This window comes from Ostrea edulis, chromosome 2, assembly GCF_947568905.1.
Source record: "Ostrea edulis chromosome 2, xbOstEdul1.1, whole genome shotgun sequence".
Classification (NCBI taxonomy): domain Eukaryota; kingdom Metazoa; phylum Mollusca; class Bivalvia; order Ostreida; family Ostreidae; genus Ostrea; species Ostrea edulis.
Window position 1 is genome coordinate 95,455,962 of NC_079165.1, and position 21,111 is coordinate 95,477,072.

The 21,111-nt window shown below is 36.5% G+C and overlaps 3 protein-coding genes across 3 annotated transcripts; 1 reads left to right on the plus strand and 2 right to left on the minus strand.

The window, feature by feature from the left end:
• Positions 1–460: 460 nt before the first annotated feature.
• LOC125680783 (uncharacterized) lies at positions 461–4,581 on the minus strand. Its single transcript, XM_048920549.2, has 3 exons — positions 4,354–4,581; positions 3,148–3,323; positions 461–603 (listed from the first exon to the last, which is right to left on the minus strand). Exons 1-3 carry the CDS (start codon positions 4,471–4,473, stop codon positions 564–566), a joined length of 336 nt encoding a protein of 111 aa, XP_048776506.1. The 5' UTR covers positions 4,474–4,581; the 3' UTR covers positions 461–563.
• A 9,243-nt stretch (positions 4,582–13,824) lies between these two features.
• On the plus strand, positions 13,825–16,149 carry LOC125681957 (uncharacterized). Its single transcript, XM_048922249.2, has 2 exons — positions 13,825–14,030; positions 14,808–16,149. The coding sequence occupies exon 2, from the start codon at positions 14,809–14,811 to the stop codon at positions 15,982–15,984; it is 1,176 nt and encodes a 391-aa protein (XP_048778206.2). The 5' UTR covers positions 13,825–14,030; position 14,808; the 3' UTR covers positions 15,985–16,149.
• Positions 16,150–19,344: 3,195 nt separating this feature from the next.
• Positions 19,345–20,879, minus strand: LOC125680830 (uncharacterized). The gene is made up of 2 exons (XM_048920604.2): positions 20,808–20,879; positions 19,345–20,594 (listed from the first exon to the last, which is right to left on the minus strand). The coding sequence occupies exons 1-2, from the start codon at positions 20,871–20,873 to the stop codon at positions 19,518–19,520; spliced, it is 1,143 nt and encodes a 380-aa protein (XP_048776561.2). The 5' UTR covers positions 20,874–20,879; the 3' UTR covers positions 19,345–19,517.
• Between the last annotated feature and the right edge of the window lie 232 nt (positions 20,880–21,111).

A 21,111-nucleotide genomic window follows, 5' to 3' on the forward strand; every position in this document is an offset into this window, starting at 1 on the left:
TTGTATTCTTGCATTGTCATCTCAAAAAAAAAATCGTAACACATTTTCCCACTTTACTTGGGTCCAAACATGCCTTCAAATATTTATTAAAGCTCCATGATAAGAGATATTTTCTTCAGAGCATGATTATAGTATCAATAAGCAAGCATCCTCAGATAGTGTAGAGTCATATTCAATCTGTGGCTCCCGGAGGTTAGATGGGGCCACAATATAATGGAAGTTTACGTAGAAATACGTCGAATTTTAAAACAAAAATCTTCTCAACACTAGAGCTGTATTTCCCATAAATTCCCCCTTTTTACCAGTTTTACATGCTAATTTACGAGATTGCATTCTGGTTTACAAGACTGCATGCTAGTTTAGATGTCTAACGTTTGCGTGCGCCCTCTATCGCAGAATACCTAATAACATAATCCACCAGTTGATTTTGGCCATTATCAGACAAAACTATAACACTCTGTTGATTTAGTAAACGATTTTAATAAGTGTACAACAAACATGCTATTGTGGGGAATTGACCATAAAACATGCAGTTTACGTCCAGTGGGACAACCCATTTTTCATCATGTGCATTTTCTTGTGTCAAAGAATAAAACTAGGACTCTGAAAAAGACAAAGACGTTATAATCAGTTTCAAATACAGCGTAACCTTATACATAATATGTGAAAAGTCGCGTGGAAAATGTGATAATCTGCCGAGTTCTACAACGTGCCTAGCTATACCGAACTCAATCGAAAATATGTGTATGTGTAGAGCTATACCAAATTCAATTTGATAAACTTGATGAAAAGGCGAAGATAACGAACAGCGATTAATCTCTTAACTCCAGTAAAGAATACAATATTAAGAGTGGGGCGAACACGGACCTCTGGGCATACCACAGGTGAAATCAGGTGCCTAGGAGGAGCAAGCATCTCCTGTCGACCGGTTACACCCGCCGTGAGCCCTATATTTTGATCAGAAACTGAGTAATCCGTCAAAATTAGTATGTAGAATGGCCTAACAATATGTATGAAACACGTCTGACACCATTTGATCCATGGACAGGTTGTATTGGTAAATCATATTATCATAACGACCACAGAATTTACTGTAAAGAGGCGGACTACGTCGGACCTTAAAATCAACGAAACGTGACGACATACACCTGTATTGACACCCCTCAAATCATGATACATTTATTATATACTCCTGATGAAACAAATTAATTACTGGTTGTCAAAAAGACAAACAGAAAATGAAAATAATTCCTTGTGTACGTCCACGCATTCTCGCTGCCTTGTCCATGAAGCAGTCGGCCTTTTTTTTCGTTAATGGTTTGTTAGACCAATCCCTCCTTCCGACTTTGCTCCATTGCCTTTAAGGAGAACCGAAAGGAAAGAAAATTCAAGGAAACGTGATAATAATTTCTTACCTTTGCATTCTGAATACCTCGTCTTTAAGGCAACGACGCGAAGAAGCAGGAAAGCGGGGCAGAGGGAGCAAGAATGCGTGGACGAGGGAGTGAATATTTGTGATGGAGACAACGAGAATGCGTGAGGGAGGCAGTGAGAATGCGTGAACGAGGCAGTGAAGGAGACAGCGAGAATGCATGAGGGAGGAAGTGAGAATGCGTGAGGGAGGCAGTGAGAATGCGTGAACGAGGCAGTGGGGGAGACAGCAGGAATGCATGAGGGAGGCAGTGAGAATGCGTTAGAGAGGCAGTGAGAATGCGTGGACGAGGCAGTGGAGGGGGGGGGACGGACAACGAGAATGCATGAGGGAGGCAGTAAGAATGCGTGAAGGAGGCAGCAAAATTGCGTGAGGGAGGCAGTGAGAATGCGTGAAGGAGGCAGCAAAAATGCGTGAGGGAGGCAGTGAGGATGCGTGGAGGAAGCAGCGAGAATACGTGAAGAGGCAGCAAGAATGCATGGATGAGGCAGTGAGAATGCGTGAACGAGGCAGTGAGAATGTGTGAGGAAGGCAGCGAGAATACGTGAGGGAGGCAGTGATAATGCGTGGGGAAGGCAGCGAGAATGCGTGAAAGAGGCAGCAAAAATGCGTGAGGGAGGCAGTGAGAATGCGTGAAGGAGGCAGTAAAAATGCGTGAGGGAGGCAGTGAGAATGCGTGAAGAGGCAGCAAAAATAAGTGAGGGAGGCAGCGAGAATGCGTGGACGAGGCAGTGAGAATGCGTGCACGAGGCAGTGAGAATGCGTGAGGGAGGCAGCGATAAAACGAGAACGACGATGCGTTATCTCCCTAAAGGCGAGAGAGCCTGTGACCCTAACAGATTACATAATTGTTGCCTACATACATGTCCAGCTTTTGGCAAACTGTTTCTTCATTCCACGGATTGATTTGGATATTAAACATGTCATTTCATTTGATGAAGGGGACTACCATTATTTAATTGGTAATGGCTGTTCAAAATGTATGTAAATGAAGCAGTGGTATCGCATGTTATGATAAAGTTTTTCTCTTTCTGTTCCAAATATTCTCTTTAGAGAAGTTGAGAGGCATAGCCTTCACCGAAGACTGTGCCTCTCGACTTCTCTACAGAGAATATGTTCCAAAATGCCATTTTCTGTTATGCATGTTTAACACTAAATATGAAAGTGGAACGTTTTGTTTGTTTCATTTGTTTATTGTTTTACGTCCCTTTGAGAATTTTTCACTCATATTGAGATTCACCAGCTGTTGGTGAAGTATCATAAATCTAAACCAATGTTTAGGGGTCAGACCCGTAGCAGTGAGGGATCTTTAACCGCGTTATTCGTAAGAACCTTGACCTTTGCATCTAAATACCGAGCGGTTGGCGACTGGCTTTCGTAACCGATCGAAAATTGGAAGTGCGTGTATACATGTATATAGCAGTCACATGTTTGAAATATCAGCTTAAAATACTCTGAATGTGTAGCTAAGTACATATATTACTACTATCTAATGCATCATGCCGTGATCTCCATTTTACTTCAAGTAATAAAAAATGTGATTGCTATTTCAAAGCATCCTCAACATTCGAGAGTGGCATAACACTTTTCAATTAAACTTTTTGGCATAGATAAACATATCAACTTATGTACGAAATTACGATATTCATTGAGAGTTGAACCTCCATGTTCGTATTCGAGTCGAAAGAGACGGAGATGTGATTTTTAACCATTACCTGTCTACAGGCATACGGAGCTCATCCGCCATAAACTTAGCCATTCCCGTGGCATATTTCTGTTTTGTGGTTTGTGAGATGATGTCACAGTTGTGGTAGAATTCAATGTTCATCATGGGGGCAGATAAACCACCCCTCATCATCGGAGTGTCGGCGTGGATTTCAACTATCACTCTCTGAAACAAATTACAAAACACGTGTTATCTATCACTAAAGGAACCATACCACAACCATCTCCACATCACTCTCTGAAACAAACCACAACCATCTCCACATCACTCTCTGAAACAAACCACAACCATCTCCACATCACTCTCTGAAACAAACCACAACCATCTCCACATCACTCTCTGAAACAAACCACAACCATCTCCACATCACTCTCTGAAACAAACCACAACCATCTCCACATCACTCTCTGAAACAAACCACAACCATCTCCACATCGCTCTCTGAAACAAACCACAACCATCTCCACATCACTCTCTGAAACAAACCACATCCATGTTCCAAAGATCTCTGAGATCTTTGGAACATGGCTGTGGTTTGTTTCAGAGAGTGATGTGGAGATGGTTGTGGTTTGTTTCAGAGAGTGATGTGGAGATGGTTGTGGTTTGTTTCAGAGAGTGATGTGGAGATGGTTGTGGTTTGTTTCAGAGAGTGATGTGGAGATGGTTGTGGTTTGTTTCAGAGAGTGATGTGGAGATGGTTGTGGTTTGTCACACTCTGAAACAAACCACAACGATCTCTGAAACAAACCACATAGATCTCTGAATCAATTCACAAAGATCTCCAACTTCACACTCTGAAACAAATCACAAAGATCCCCAGATCACAAAAATTCTCTCTCTCTCTCTCTCTCTCTCTCTCTCTCTGATGAAACAAATCATAGTTCTAGATATCATTTTATGACACAAGTATATTCTTTAAAGTATGTTTGCACTGCAAAACTAAACGGGAAAAAAAATTCAATCTGTTTTATTTTGCGTTAGTATCTTACAAAAAATTTCTTATTTCCGTTTGGTACACGGAACGTATTTCAACAAAAAGTCATAAACCGAATTACTCTCTCTATATTAATACTATTCGGGTAAAAATCGATTTCTAAGGATAATAGTCCATGAAAATAAAATCTAAAATGTTTAGAAATGTAATTCTAATGCGTTGGTGATTTACGTAATTCGATTACCTGACAAGATAACTTACCTTAGATTCCGTTTTATATGTATCGCATAAGTACTCCGTAAATTTGCTTAAGAAATCTTTCTTTATAGATTGTCGAGGAACATTCGTTTTAACTACCGCAGAAACACTGATCAGCGTCATGGTGCCCCTCCTCCTTAATTCGGAGTAAACTAAATCACAAAAATCGACTCCTTACTGCACAAACCCAAAAGTTTTAAAACACTAGAAAACGGGCACACGAGCCAAAATTATAAAGTTCGTTTATTCTGGTAATCTATAAGATATGCATTGAATTTAAAGTGAAACATATACAAACAGTGCTATTCAAACTTTCCCCGGTAGCGGTCTTTAAACAATTCGGGGTGCTTTGAATATCTATCAAGCAGTGACAGAGCAGGACGCGTAATTGTGTATTGCCAGGATCTGTATTATTTACAGCATATCTTGTCATTAAGTCATGGAATATTTACCTTAATAAGATAATTTTTTAACTTGGCGTGCAATCTTGGTCAGTGTACAAAGAGAACTGGCTTAATGTTAATTTGTGTTCCACCGAGACATTTGATAGCTATGGATGTCAGGCTCGACAAAAAAACAAATTTCGTGCGTAAAGCGCGTCGACGTTTACTGTTGTAATGTCATGTAGAATTAATTAACATTTTTATAACATCATAGGCCTACCCTGAATCTTTTTTGTTGTAGTGCAGTGAAATTTATCTCTCAACGATTAGTGGTTGTGATGATTATACCTCTGATTGAAATGTCCCTCACACAAGAGCGAGTGTAGTTCAAACTTCAAGAATTCGATATTTTATAACTGTTCTCTTTGTTCTAATATTTGCATTCTAGCGGCAGCATTTCATTGTAATACGTGCACAGTTCAATGGTGGTCTTTGAAAAGTTGCAAAGAAAACAAGGGATTAAAATATTCGATTGTTTCAATTTGGGGTCCAGCCTTATAGTTTAATCAAGAGCTGTGAAAAAGAACAGTGTAACTAATGTACATGTATGTTTGTGTTTCGTTTTGTGTGTTTGATTGTTTTGTTTTTTGGTGTGTGGGTGGATGGGTGTGGGTGTATGGGGGTGGACCGGCGTGCGTGTGCGTGCGTGTGTTCATTTTGTGTTTGCTTTTGGTGAGCATATGTCAATTATTTGTCACCAAAAATTGAATTCAATGAAAATTGCTCAATAATATATATTATTATTTCAGTAATAACACTAGTATTTAAAATCATTTCAAACACCTTTTAACCTCGTAACAGGCACATGAATATGTAATTTTGGTGATTAAATAATCATTGTCTTGCAAGACAGTAATTCTTCCTTTTATATTTCTTTACACTAAAAGCGGTTATCTATCTTGGTTTCTTATTCTCCTGTTTTTGTACAAAATGAATGTTTTAAGTAGTCATTAATATTTATATTCCTATGCCATTGAGAGATTTTGAGAAAACAAGGTTGTCATCACTTTCACAACTAATACTGATAACTGAACACTTCTGTCAAATATCAATCTGCATTCAGAAACATCTCCAAATATTAAAACGGCCATGTCCATGTTATTACACCATGGGAAATACCAGAATCGGTGCCTTGCACAATTATATCTAGTGCTGAACATCTCTTTTCATTCCTAGAGAAACTACGTCCACAAAAGGTTGCCATCACTTTCACAACTAATACTAATAACTGAATACTTCCGTCAAATATTAATCTGCATTCAGAAACATCTTCATATATTAAAACGGCCATGTCCATGTTATTACACCATGGGGAAAACCAAATCAATCAACAACAAAAATTAAAGAAAAGAAAATCCGTGGGCACAATTACATTTAGTGCTGAACACCTCTTCTCATTCCTAGAGAAACTGCGTCCACAAACTTTGTGATAGGGGGACATAAGGAGCTTACATAGGTTACAGTCCCTGTAAATTATGTACACGAGAAAACAGTAGATATCATTTTTAAAAATCACGAGTCGGTATATATTACTCTTGATGAAAAAGGTAAAGATAACAAACAGTGAGCCCTCTAACATGCTGTTGAAACCCCTGTAACACCAACTTTCAAAAATTGAATATACGCAGAACATGCTTCCGCGTATCAAATCAATAGGAAGACATAAACACCATATGTTAGTGATGATATAATATTGCTGCATAGATATGGGAAGTTGACGATGGAGTATTTTCTGTAGAAACGAGGGGGTTATCTATGTTCGGTCTATAGGAAAGACCGAATACATATATATATATATATATATATATATAGAGAGAGAGAGAGAGAGAGAGAGAGAGAGAGAGAGAGAGAGAGAGAGAGAGAGAGAGAGATTACATGAAGTGTTAATATGTATTACAACCTTGTTTGTGAAGAGAATTTTATTTTCTAAATCATGGGAATTGATTTAGGTAATCAACTCTATTTCAAACACTTTTAAGTTGTTACATTTCCAATGTTTTGAACTATGATATCTTTATCAATTGAAAATGATAGTAATTTCCTCGTAAATTATATTTTAACGGCTGAGAATATTCCGACAGAAAAGAAAGTAAAATGTAAGTATGAAAATACATGAGAGTATAAAAACAACACCTCATGTCACTCCAGCATTCTTTTCTGACGTAAAGCGTAGCAGTTGATGCCCTCCATGGGGGGAGGGGGGTTGAACCCCCCCCCCCCTCCTTTGGTCAGTAAAGTTTGCTAGAAAAGGTAAAAATAACGAATTTTGAGGGTGGATCTCCCATTGAAAACCGAAAATGATGGTAGAATCCCCTCTTTCGAAAATTTCTGGACCTGCCCTTACCTCATGTATTTTCACAAATGAAATTTATTTCTAAAGTATCACTCATTCTTTTAAATATCCCTCGTATGAAGTTTGCAGACCTTTGGACCAAAAGAAAAAGAAAAAAGAAATTAGATCTACTGGGTTATACACTGCAATGACGTATGTCCGGGCGTTCACATCACAGGTACTTGTTTCTGTAAATGAAGTGACGAAGTCCGTATAGTAAACACTCTTAGTATTGTATTGTATTGTTTATTGGCTTTAAGCCTTACGGCTCATCAGCATAATACATATTCAATTACAAAGTATAAACAAAAAAGATGTATACAGTATGAAAAGTGGAGTGAATATTAGAGGATGGACATACATGAAGAGAGTTATAAGACAAGTTTACATAAAAAAGAAACCAACAAAAACCAGCATATACATTAGACGATAGTTTGGCTAGATTGTAAGAGTAAAGCACCTTTTAAAAATTTACCCAGATTACAGATTTGTTTTCTATTATGAATTGACATCAATTGTACCAGTTTAAACATAGAAGCATGCGACCAATAATATTTTTTTATATATGCAGATCTGAGGTTTTTGTACAAAGGACATATTAAAATAAAATGATATTCGTCCTCAACTTCGTTCAAATTACAGAATTCACACAATCGATCTTGTCTTGCTGTGCCATTATATCTACCTTGTTCAATTCTAAGCTGGTGAGCAGACAATCTAAATTTTGCTAAAAGATTAATAAGATTTTCCGGAATAGATTTTGTCAAGTAAAATTGAATGGTAACATTATCAATAAGGTGTCTATACAGAATACATTTGGGTGAATTAACAAAAAATTCATCTCGTGACTGCATGAAGTTGTCAGTTAAACGCTGTTTGAGACATTCTAGAAATAAAACTTCATTATTAACATAGTGGTTAAACCATACATCACCAAATCCTTTCGATAATAATAAATGCTTAACTTGGCAGCGCCAATTACAGTTCTTGTGATTGCAAATCAACATGTCATCATATATAGATTGAAGGATACAATTGTCGGTTTTGATAACTTTCAACCAATATTTGATAATTTTTATCATACGTAAATTATACATTGGCACACGACCAAGTTCCCCGTAAACCATATAATTTGGAGTGCACTTCTTTACATGTAAAATTCGCTTACAAAAGTCCACATGTACCTTTTCAACATCGTTACCTGGGTTAAAACCCCAAATTTCACTACCATAATTCAAAACACTTGAAACATAAGTATCAAATACATGAAGTTTTGTTACAATATTCAGTGACAGATTATCACAAATTCGAAGAATATGGTACATACATTTTCTACCCTGCTCGGCGATAATACACTGAGACTTTAAAAATTTACCATTAAAATTTAAAGTAAGACCAAGATAATTAAAACTGTCAACAACTTCTAGTTCGCTACCATTGTAAAACCATTTGCTGGCGGCATTTATTTTCCCTCCGTTACGAAAGACAAGAACTTTTGTTTTTTGAATGTTAACTTTTAGGTCCCATTCGTTACAATAAACTGATAAAGTATTTAACATGTTTTGTAATCCTGTGGCTGATTCAGAAAAAAGTACAGTATCATCAGCGTACATTAGCAAAAACAGTGATATATCTTTAAAGTCAATTCCATCACATAAGCTATTAATAAATGCATTCTCAAAATCATTCACATAGAGAGAGAACAAAAAGGGGGACAACCCCTCACCTTGCATTAATCCGTTTGTACATGAGAAGAAGTTCGATAATTCGGATTGAAATCTAACACAGGATTTTAAGTTACTATATAGTGATTTGATGATTGTAAGTAATTTACCAGTGATGCCACAGCGTGATAATTTAAAAAATAACTTGTTTCGGTTGACATTATCGAAAGCCTTTTCATAATCAACAAAACAGCAAAATAACTTATTTTTGCGTGATAACGTTCTACTAATGACACTTTGTAATGCAAATATAGCGTCTGAAGTGCCAAAACCTGGTTTGAAACCAAACTGAGCATCTGACACAGAATTATTCCCGTAACACCATTTTAACAACCTATCATTTAAAACAGAAGTAAATATTTTTGCCAAACAACTCACCAGAGTTATGCCTCTATAGCTATTAGTGTCGTTAGCATTTCCTTTCTTAAAAGATGGGAAAATAATTCCCTCAGACCAACATGTTGGAAATGTGCCACGATTAAAGATAATATTGAATAGATGTGACAACAATGGAGTAAAAATAACTCGAAATTTACAAAAGTATTCATTTAACAAGTTATCAATGCCCGGTGATTTAGCAGCTTTCGTTTTCTTTAATACATTACAAACTTCATCACATGATATTGGAACATCTAGCTCCTCGAAAATGCAACTTTGAGCTCGGTCCACATCTGTATTATTGTTATCTCCATCATTGTTACAGACAGACTTGAAATGCTCAAAAAAATTATTCAAAGACAACTCTGTAGGTGGAGACCGTGAATTCTTCTTAAACGCTTTGTAAAATTGCCTAGGATTATTCCTACGTAACAGACTAAGTCGGTTCCCCTCTGATCTTAAATACTTACGTCTGACCTGTCGTTCATAACGTTTATATTCACCTTTAGCTTCAACCAGATTACATCTGTTTTCCGGGCTACGCTCAGAATTAAAGATGTACATAAAATGACGATAAGTGTTGTACAAGTGCTTACATTTTTCGTCAAACCAAGGTTTATCCTTGTTGGTAGAACTTTTCTTATTTGGTGAATTTTTTTTACAACATTTTACATTTCTAGAACAAGGTTGAAAAACATCATTTAATATAGAATTAAACTGCTCAATACCACGATCCAGTGTTAGGGTAGATGATTGTATTAAGTCGATAATATTATACAGATCACTGACTTTGTCATTGAGGTCACGTTCCATTTGTTCCACGTGCTCGTCGTCCCATCTGAACTTCCGTGTCGTATTTGGACCACTCGTGATTACATCACTATTATTGGAAAAGCTAGCATTCATACATTTCAAAGTAAATTCTACTGGTGCGTGATCTGACCATTCGTTAAACTCACAGACGTTAAGCTTAGTGACATTGTTAAAGTACGCATCTTCTACTAAAATGTAATCTATAACACTTGTACCCAAGTGATTGTAAAAAGTTAACTGACCATTTTCATCACCTGGTGTTCTACCATTACAAAGTCTTAAACCAGTAGATTTACATAATTCTAAAAGCTTTCTGCCAAACCTATTAACCATCATATCTTCTGATACTCGATGTGGCATGACCGAATCGGTGTTATAATCAAAAACATTTGACAGCATATCATGAATAGGTATAGCAAGAGAGTCTTCTACAATATAATCAGGTAAATTACCAACTCTACTGTTTAAGTCACCGGCAACAACAACAGTGCCGTTCTGTGTAAAAATTGACATATCATTTAAGATACAATCAAATAAATCGCAATTATACTTTGTGTAGTAAACGTTATGATCATGAGGTATATACGCAAAACAGATATAAATATCGGGATGATCTCTTTGTTCTACTCTTAACCATATGAGTGTGTCTTCAACACATTTAACAATTGATACAAACTTACGAAGTGTTTTTCTGTATAACAGCACAAGGCCACCGCCTTTACCCTTCAGTCTAGGAAAACATTTGTATTCAAATTCGTCGTTTAACCAATCGCACTTTAGAGCTGTTCCAGGTTGAATCCAGCATTCTGATAAAAATATTACATCGTAGTCAGATATGACTGTGCAAAAATCACTGTCACATATCTTTTGCTCTAAATTTCTGTTTACATTCCATGCGACTATACGCAATGAATGTCCGACCCCCGCAATTTCCTATCTCATCGGTTCCTGGATCCGTGGGTTGGTAGGTGGTTTGTATGGAACGCCATCAATGTACAGTTTATTGTACACTAAACGTGTCCTGTGTCCTTGTCGTTGTTTCTCCTTCGCAATGTGAATTAGTTGTCGTCTTTGTTCGTTGATTTCTGGTGGAAATTGTTCATTTATATAAAAGTTTGTACCTTTCAGTTCTCTGGATCTGAATTTGACGTCTTGCCTTTGTTTAAAGTTGTTAAACTTCGCCACTATTGCTCGGGGTTTGTTACGTCCCGTCATTCTATGTACTCTGTCAAACTTAATGTTGCTCACATCAGCCGTATCCATTTTCAGTTCTTTTTCTAGAAATTCTCGTAAAAAGTTCTCAGTCACATTAGGGGTTTCGTCGACTCTCTCAGGAATATTTGAGAAGATTAAATTGTCCCTCATAGAGCGCGCTTTTACGTCAATGATTTCCCATTTCAGTGCTTGATTTTCTGACTCTAGGTGTGCTATTCGGTCGTCCATTTCGTTGCATTGGTACTCTACTCCATCTGTCCTTTCACCGAGAGTTGTAATCATGTCCTTTGTTTGTTGAAGACTTGAGTTTATACTGGATTTTATGTTGGATAGTTCCGATTCAAAATTTGAGATAGTTGTGCCGATGCTCGCTACTTTAGTTTCAACACTTTCAAGTTTTTCGAGTTTTTTGTACACACCGTTTACTTTGGACTCCAACGTACGGAAAGCGTTGACAAGTTCCTTAGCCCATGGTGGACATGTATCATTTGTTTGCGATTGCACCAGAGAGACATTTTGTTGATTCTGCGATGCTGCGGTTGGTAACGGTGTAGAAGTAATATTTTCTCGATTGTTTGTATCGATAATTGGTGTAGCTGCCAACGTTGAACTTCCATAGAGCACATCGTTCACTTCACTGAGAACACTACTCACAGCCAAGGTACTACTGTCACTATTGTCCGAACTGCTAAGACTTTGACTTTCTTTTTTGCGTTTTTTATCCTGATTCTCACGACGAGATTTCCCCATTTGTATCTATAATCGCTTCAATTATAAAGAGCTAACATACACAAAACGTATGTCGCAAGATAATTTGACCTTACACTTATAAATCCCCCAAAATCAGGAGCCCCCAAAAACACGTCCACACACCTTGAAATCTAATCAAAAGTATACAGACGTCATAACTTTAAGTGCTCTGATCTTCATGCATGTAGTTTTAGAGAAAGGGAAATAGAATGTAAAGCTACAGAGTGGAATTGCACAAGTATCTTTAATTCACTGTAGCTGTAGCTGCACTTATCATTCATGAGATTGATCTTCTACAGCTACTAGAACAAAGGATAGATAACTTCACCGATAATTTCATGAACACCAAAATATAATTCAAAATATTATCAAACTGAAAGATGAGTGTATGATGACCCAGCGATAAAAAGTCATATTTCCAATGTTTCTTTCCAAATTGTAATGATAGTCATTTACTCGTGAACGCGCTGCAGTTGTGAACAATGCGTGTATGAATCTTGATAAACATAGTACCTCTATTTTGACGGTTGGGAATTCCGATAGAAATTAAAATAAGTTTGAAAATACACGAGGGTATGAACTGCAACACTTCGTGATGGCATGCCGGTATTTCTCGTGCTTTATGAAGGAGATCGGCGTGAAGCGTCGCATTTCATATCCCCGTGTATTTTCAAAAATGAAAATTATTTCTATTTTATCCTCCCTCTTAGCACCACAAAATATAACTAGAATGGAGCTTAATATAAATGTGAAAATATATAAAGTGTTCAAAGTTTGCAAATCTGTACCTAAACAAGGTATATAATTCTGTATGACAAATGCCTTTCCTCTTTGCCAAAAGTAGACTCGTATGACCGGGTAGGGGGTGGGGGTGATTACGGATTCTTTACATATTTAGTTACATATATAACACCGAAAAAGTATATCCTGCAATTGGTTTCCACTTTTTGTCGCACTGAAAACCAGAGGTCAGTACGTGTGCCCTGTTCTCAGCCCGACCTAAGGTGTCCCCCAAAACCCATAACTTCGTAGTCCACGCCAAGTGGACCCTATAGCTACGCCCCTATTTTATGTGATCCATTGAATTTTTAAAAAATGCACATCCTACATTCCTTTTATTCTAAGCAAAAACCAAATGATGTCAACAATGTATAATTATTTACATATTAAACCAGAACTCTGCTGATGTTAGTCTTCGAGAATGATGTTCATTTGGGATTTGATATTTTATCTCTTCACTATTGTCTGACGGATATAGAGGGTACCTGTATACACAACAAAAAGATGTTTAAATACCTGGCAATCTAATTCAAATTCGATGTTTTTATCTGTTACTGTCAGAAGAGCGGCAACAGATTATTGAAGTTCTGCATCAAAAGGTATTTTATTTGACCGACACCTGTATGTATGTTTATTTTCCCATTTGGAGAGGACATGACACTTTGTTCTAATAAATTCAAATTTCGTATGTACACAAGTGTGCTTTTTGTTCAAAAGAACTTTTGGGCTTGAAAAACAAAATATAAATAGGCATTTATTGCAAATTATAATTCTAGTTTTCTAAAATTTCTTAAATCGGTCTGATAACTTTTTGGGATTGTCTCTGCTTCTAGACATCGATTTTCTAAATCATTCTCGCGATTTTCTATAATTTGTAAATCGGGTTTTTGTTTTTGTTGTTGATTTTTCTTGTAATGATTTCTAATCCACATCAAATAATCTTTATTTTAAGTTGGGCATGGTTACAACACGCAACAGCTATTTACCGACAGAAGGCACGAAAATGGGTGAGATCAAAGAAGGATAACTCTGATACAATTCCAAGGATATAATACACTTCCGGTTTCACCATTGTTTGTTTGTAAACATTGAACTGAGTTGTGCAATAACCAAAGGTTTTACAATATCAGCGACACGTATACGTATGTATACGGACATGCAACGCGTACACACTTTACGTGAGTACCACTGAATCTGAAGACTCGACGTAGGAACAGTCACAGGCCAGGCAGTATCAAATTTAAGGTAATGAGTGTTACATTATTGTAAACAGTAAGAATTACGCATTTGAGCCGAAAAAAGAATTTTGAACGGTGAATCGAACTCACATTCTCCAATGATTGCACCACATTTTTCTTCATTGATAATTCTTTAAAATTAACAATTGCTTAAGAAGTTAATTTTTGCGGAAGCATTCCACAGTTCCATTAATAGCTATAAAGTTTGAAAGGAAATTAAAGATTTAAAATTGTAGGCAATAGGTTTATTTTTATCCATGATATCCCTTCATAATGACACACTGTTTATTATTTAATGGTGTCAGAACATTGATATACTAACAATTATCGAAGTTATAACCCAAATTTCAATTGATCTATTGATTTGGAGGGAGAGGGGTTAAGTTTGTGGTTTAATAAATCCTGTATATGAATTGCTCATATATGCTCATTCCTGATACTGTGGCATTGATTTTCATCGGATTCATTGTAGGCCTATAGTCTATAGATATGTTTTATAATTGATTGTATGTTTCGCATTGTTATACTACAACAAGTTAGGATACTCCCTCCCTCTGCACTATGTATGTGTTTTACTGGTTTTGTGCCAATCCATCATTTGGGCATTTCTTTTCTCATATATATCTATGATTTGTCCTTGAGACTTTGAATTAGAAATAAACAAATTCTATAGAATCTACTCTATTTTCGCTAAAATACACATGTTATACAAATAATTGAAAATAAATCCTTGTCAGTCGGAGAAATCGTTTGTGGAACGTTCATTGCTACTTTCGTTTTGTAGAATGTGGACTGTGATAGCAAACATCGTATCCTTTGACGAAATCAACGACAAATTCAGGACTTTCAAAGAACGATTAAAGTTGAACAATGTGTCTGGACGATCACAAAGGGATAGTTTAAATACAACCACATCAGCATTCCAGAGACAAGTTATACCTCCTATCGGATGTGGTAGTTGGATTTTCCTTCAAACATTCCAGTGGACAAAACATAACGAATGTCGCCGATCTCTTCAGAGACAGATCGTTTTCTTCTGGCTATACACAAAGGACGGGTTGTCACATTACATAGCTGAACTGAGTGTTCGACATTTCTTCTCCATCTACCAGGACGTGTGTGGTGTTTCTTTGGAAGACAATGCTGCTGTTCTATCTTGGAAAACCATCGCTCCCTTTATGTACGACACTTATCACCATGCTGATGTCTTAAGTTGTCCAACCCTAACAGAACAGAAGGTCGATGTCGTGAAAATCTGTATCACAGTGGAAAAACACGCGGTCGGCCATGACTTTGAAACAAAAGAAGGGAGTGTTCGACTAGAAGCGTTCTCCAAACTCGTTCGAAAAATAGTTCCTTTGCCATTTTATGGTGAACAACTTATGTGTTACGTCAAGGGTGATGTGTATTTAACAGGTATTCTAAAATACTTCTTTATCCGCCAAGTGTTTGGTGACACGGGTGTTCGTTTAGGTTCCTTGCAATACGAAGACGTTCAGCGGCGTCTGGAGTCGTGCCGACGTCTACAAGACGGATTTGACGTAAGCATCGACGCTTTTTCCCTGCAACTTGCAGAGGCTGGATATTTTCTCACCAATGACGTCAAGTTGGCTCAGTGTTTCAAGTGTGGCGGAGTGCTACAGCTGAAAAAGTTTGATTTTGACCCCTGGGAGGATCATGCCTACTGGCACCCAAGTTGCCCATTCCTTCTGGAGGCCAGAGGTCAAGAATTCGTGGATAAAGTTCGTTTAGAACTGAGGCAAAAGTGTGATTTCAACTCGGAGTGCGTTTTCACGTTTAAGCTTAGAAAACTAGCACCCGTAGAACCATCAATTCGACGACTACCATTTGACAGCGATTCATGCGACGAATCAGATGAATACGAAGAGGATGATGCTGACGATTTTTTCGGTACAGAAAGTCCTGAAAGCGATTATTTCTCTGATGATAGTGAATTTTGAGAAAATAGTTTTCTGTTTTCGAAATGTTACTAATTTGCTATCTATCTCCATGAGTTATGTATATGTTCAAACAAAGGGAAGAAATTCATCCTCATCATAAACATTGTTATTGCATATTGATTTTGTACAGAAGTTTAATTTTGAATAAACAGACAGAGCCATCAAGACCGTTGTTTAAAATGGGTTGCTCTTATTAAGCATTGCATCCAGTTAAACAAAAGCAAAATAAAACCAGATTGGAAATTTTATTTGTGAATGGACATATTTGTATGGGTTCAGTTCACACACATGTATAGTGCATATATTATATACTTTTTAGACTGATTTTATAGATTGATTTTTTCAGGAACAGGAAGGAAATTAACTTAGAAAACACTAGCATAGATTTTAGTGTGTGCGTATTTTTCACTTATAGGCAAGACAAAATTACTTTCATCACGTTGAATCAAATAATGAGCAATAATACTGTGAAATGTTAAGTTTCATTCAAATAATACTTAAGAAATATTGACGTAAGCGTAAAAAACGACCGCAAATCACTGACCGTATAAAATGATAATTTTGTATGAGCACAAGTATCGATGATGCAGATTAATCTCCTCATATATTGCCATGGCCCTTATTGTGGCCTTATCTTATTCTCCAGAATCATAATTTGAGTGAAATAGAATCTGCACTACCTGATGATATTTGCATATTGATATGACTAAGCATGATCCTGCTGGTTTTGAAAAGACGCCCCCCCCCCCCCATATATTACCAATTTACCATGTCAAACTTTGATCCCCCTTTGAGGCCCCATCCTACACATGGAGGGGGGGGGGGGCAGCACTGTTGCTCTCAAAATATTTTTCCATATGTATTCAAAACTAAAACTTTGTTTCTCAATTGTGACCCCCTCACGGTCCACGATACCTGGGAATGCTTGCAAATCAATATGACCCCTGTTGTTCTTGTAGAGATTTTTTTCATAAATCCAATTTATCGTTAAACATGTTTTCTCTGAAAATTTGACGTAGGTCATTACTCTAAGTTTTTGTTTAATGGCTCGTTAAAACACCTCTTATGAAGTATGATTTCACCATCGAAAAAGGAATACAAGCCCTCACATATTTTATATGATTTTTTGTGATTTATTTCGGAATGATGAAAAAGGTACTTTGTTTGCAAATTAAGATACTCTAAAGTCCAAAGTTCGCTGTGATTTGATGCATAATAGGAATATCAAATAAAACATGCCTGAACGACTCAGACGTTCTAATTCTTTTTAAATAAAAAATATTTATGAAAATCGAAAACGTTATTTGCTAATATTTTTTAAATACACGGTTACAATCTTCTAAAAACATTTCAATTTGAAAAAAGATATATCAGAGAAATATATTTTAAACAGAAATTGAAATGAAATGGTCAAAATTCAGAAATATTACGATTTTTCTAATTTTAACAAGCCCGATCGGAATTATAAAAAAGTAGTCATAGAGAACATTGTAATCAGAAAACTACATTCCCTTGATGTAAAATGGTTTACAAATTAAACTACTTTATAAAGAAAACTACTGTCTTCATGAATAGTGCATACAATTAGCAACACAATATGATTATTTCAGTAATTTCTATCAATTTTGATCGGGATCGGTACTCTTTTCTCCAGTTTGAATATAGGGATGATATCTTAAAATTTTGTCATTTCAATTCAATTTCTTTTTATGATATATTTCTTTGATATATATCTTTTCTAACTGACATGCTTTTTGAAGATTTTATCCATAGATTCATAAAAATTAGCATATAGCGTTTTCAATTTTCATAAAAAAAATTTCTAAAATGTTAGAACGTTTATATCTGAATCTTTTAGGCATGTTTTATTAGATATTCATATCATGCACCACATCACAGCCGAAATTCGGACTCAAGAACTTCTTATTCACAAGCAAAACACTTTTTTTATCATTCCGGGAAAAATCACAAAAAAATTCATATAAAATACTTGAATGCTTGTATCACTCTTTCGATGGCGAAACCATACTTCATAAGAAGTGTATTAACGAGCCATTCAATAAAATTTTAGTGTAATGAGCTACCTTAATTTAGACGATCCCGAACACCTTGGGGTTATTTGATCCTCTACCTTAAAAAGTCAGAAACTAGGTGCAATAGACTTGAAATTTGGCATGCAAGTAGTTAAAACATTGATCTATGCAAGGGGACGGGCAAATTACGCATGTCGCACATAGTTTCTGGTTTTTATTTTTAGGCATTTGAAGCGAGAGGGTATGTTTTTTTTAATCTGGGTCAGAGATAGACCCCTTTCTACATTCATGGTATCACAGAGTTCGGGCCCAAAACAGGCTTAGCCTATAATCATAGTTTATATGTACGTCACATACCATCGTCACAAACCACGGTCAATATGTACGATCTTCTTCCATCTGGAGAGGGCTCTATGAGGACTCCGGACCGTGGCGTAAGACGATGCTCAGTACCATATGGGGATCGACGTTTGGACAAGGCTGCATCGAGTCTCTGGAATTCTCTGCCTTTTAAACTCAGACAATGTACTTCATTGTCTAATTTTAAAGTGGACCTCAAAACGCATCTCTTTAGATTAGCTTTTAATTTGTGATTATTTTTATATACTTAGTGCTCTTACATACAGCTCTTACAGTGCTGCTAAAAAACAACAACAAAAAAACCAAAAAAAAACCCAACCCTGCTGTTTGTTATTATGCCTATGTCCTTTTTATGTATTTAATTATTCCTAAGGATTGTTTTAAATTGTTTCATATGTTATTAGGGTAATCATATCATATCGCTATATATTAATAATAATATTTATGCATTTTAATTCTGACACTATGAATATTTTATTTACATGTATGTGCACATCGATTTTATATTATCTTTTCTTTCACATTTGTAAAGCGCTTTAGAGAACTAATGTTGATAGGGCGCTATATAAATCTTTTAATTACAATTACAATTACCAGTGATTTGGTATTGAGTGAATAATTGAATTGAATTGGCTAGGGACATGTGAAAATGGATACAGCGAGTAAGTGGTGATGATTTTTTTAATATCCAGGCATATTTAAGTCGAAACGTCGATCGAAGTGTAAACCATCACCGGTCCCGGTATTTACACATTCTTCAGATTATAGACTGTCCACTAGAGAATAGGCCGCAATATGTGTTCCAAGTTTCTGTATGGGGCTTGGTGACTTAGGTATACATAGTGACCCATTGAATTGCTTCGTATGTAGTATACATGTTCATAATTTTTGTGGGGGTATTTTTAGGGGAAGGGGTGTGAAGGTGATGTCGAGTCGTGTGCATCACCTATTCTTATGAAGCAACTCTCCTAGTTTTAAGTTTTTAATCAACAGAAAAAAAAACAAGCATTTATGCATATTTTATTGACATGTACTGCACTTCTCAACGAAGACAATAAATAATGCTTTGTACAAAAGTAGCACTATACGATCTCTCTAAAGTTTACACAGAACAAATTTCATTAGTTAACTCAACAACGGTTATATCACTAACAGAGTATGAGCGAGGTTGATTTTTTTGTTTCGTAAGTTGCTGTTGAAGCGTTTCATTTTCTTTACCAAAGCTCTGGGGTCGACCAGTTGTGTTATACAAGTCTGTCTACGCAGCAATCCAGTTTTTGGTACACCTTTTCGTACCACTCGGGATTGTTGAAAAACAGAGGCATCTCCCATTGATCCAAGAGTTGAATAGAGTGAGATGTCCATGTCTCCTGTAGCTAAGTGTCTGCTGTGTTTCTTCTGTGATCGGTGCCGCTTGTCAGAGTTCCTGGAATTTCCTGAGAAAAGTGAATCTGTTATGTCGGGAACACAATGTATATCTGTCTCAGGAGAAAGGTTGATTTTGGTGCTGGTTCGAGGGAACTTTTTCGTACCATCATCTTCAATATATAACGTGCTGGAACTGTCGTTTGTAGACCGGAAGCTGGTATCGTCATCTTCAATCGTCTCCTCCACCACTTCATCTTTTCCGATGAAAGTGGAACAAGCCTGTGGATGACTGATTTTTGGTCTTTTAGTCTTCGGTCTTTTAGCTATTTCTTTTAAAATCGCGTGATCTATCATGCTTGGTGATGCTTTTGCACAGCACGGCCGTTTTATCAGCATCTTTGTCTCGGTCTCGCAGCCCTCAACTACTCTGTAAATCTTCTCTCCGTCAACATCGATTACGGGCACTAGCTGATTTGTGTCGGTGTCTTCTTCAAACTTTTTCTCCTCTGACTCTTTGTCGAGGTCTGATGAGAAGAACGTTGTGTCATGGACGTCTTCAATTGTAGTATCTCCCATGTGTACCGTATCTTCGTAAAGACTCTGATCCTTTCCCTGATAAGGATGATTACAAAATGTTAAGTCCTCGGCTAAATTAGATAAGGCTGATACCCGTGTGAGTGAGCCAGAGGTGGGAAACAGAAATGATGGAGTCCCAGGGACCTGTCTAGCCGGAGCTGGAAATGGAAAATGGTTTCTCGATACTCCGCAGTTCTCAATCATTGAGACAAATCTCCGTTCAATATCTCCAATTTCCGTCTGAAGTTCCATTTCCTTTCGCTTTATTTCCAGCTGTAACGAGAAATGGTTGATATCGTGTTGAATTACTGTATTTTGTAAATGAAAATTACTGTGCTACACTACAACACTAGCATCCTGTTTCAAAATGTTTTAGATAGTGTTAAACTATTTTTGCTTTAAAACATGGATGTCAGTAGTATCCATTTAGCTTTGAATTTCATTTTTTTTTCAAAGTCAGAAAAAAAGTTGATAGAAATTCCTTACCCACTCAGCATGAAGGACACGGAGTTTTTCTCTTGGTTCCAGATACGATCTGTACATCTCCGACATATCTATGGTATCTATAATTAAAATATAGCATAGTTATGAACCGAAATCAAAATTTATAATCAAAATATAGTATAGTTATGAACCGAGTTCAAAATCTAGAATCAAAATATGGCATAGTTATGAACCGAGATCAAAATCTAGAATCAAAATATAGCATAGTTATGAATCGAGATCAAAATCTAGAATCAAAATATAGCATAGTTATGAACCGAGATCAAAATCTAGAATCCAAATATAG

Bases quoted from the DNA above. Each gene is read 5' to 3' on its own strand.
- LOC125680783 (XM_048920549.2), bottom strand. From the start codon at position 4,473: ATGACGCTGATCAGTGTTTCTGCGGTAGTTAAAACGAATGTTCCTCGA. The intron at 3,324-4,353 runs GTAAGTTATCTT...AATTTGTTTCAG, and splicing joins CATATAAAACGGAATCTAAG to AGAGTGATAGTTGAAATCCA. The intron at 604-3,147 runs GTAATGGTTAAA...TGTCTTTTTCAG, and splicing joins CTCCGTATGCCTGTAGACAG to AGTCCTAGTTTTATTCTTTG.
- LOC125681957 (XM_048922249.2), top strand. From the start codon at position 14,809: ATGTGGACTGTGATAGCAAACATCGTATCCTTTGACGAAATCAACGAC.
- LOC125680830 (XM_048920604.2), bottom strand. From the start codon at position 20,873: ATGTCGGAGATGTACAGATCGTATCTGGAACCAAGAGAAAAACTCCGT. The intron at 20,595-20,807 runs GTAAGGAATTTC...TTCTCGTTACAG, and splicing joins GTGTCCTTCATGCTGAGTGG to CTGGAAATAAAGCGAAAGGA.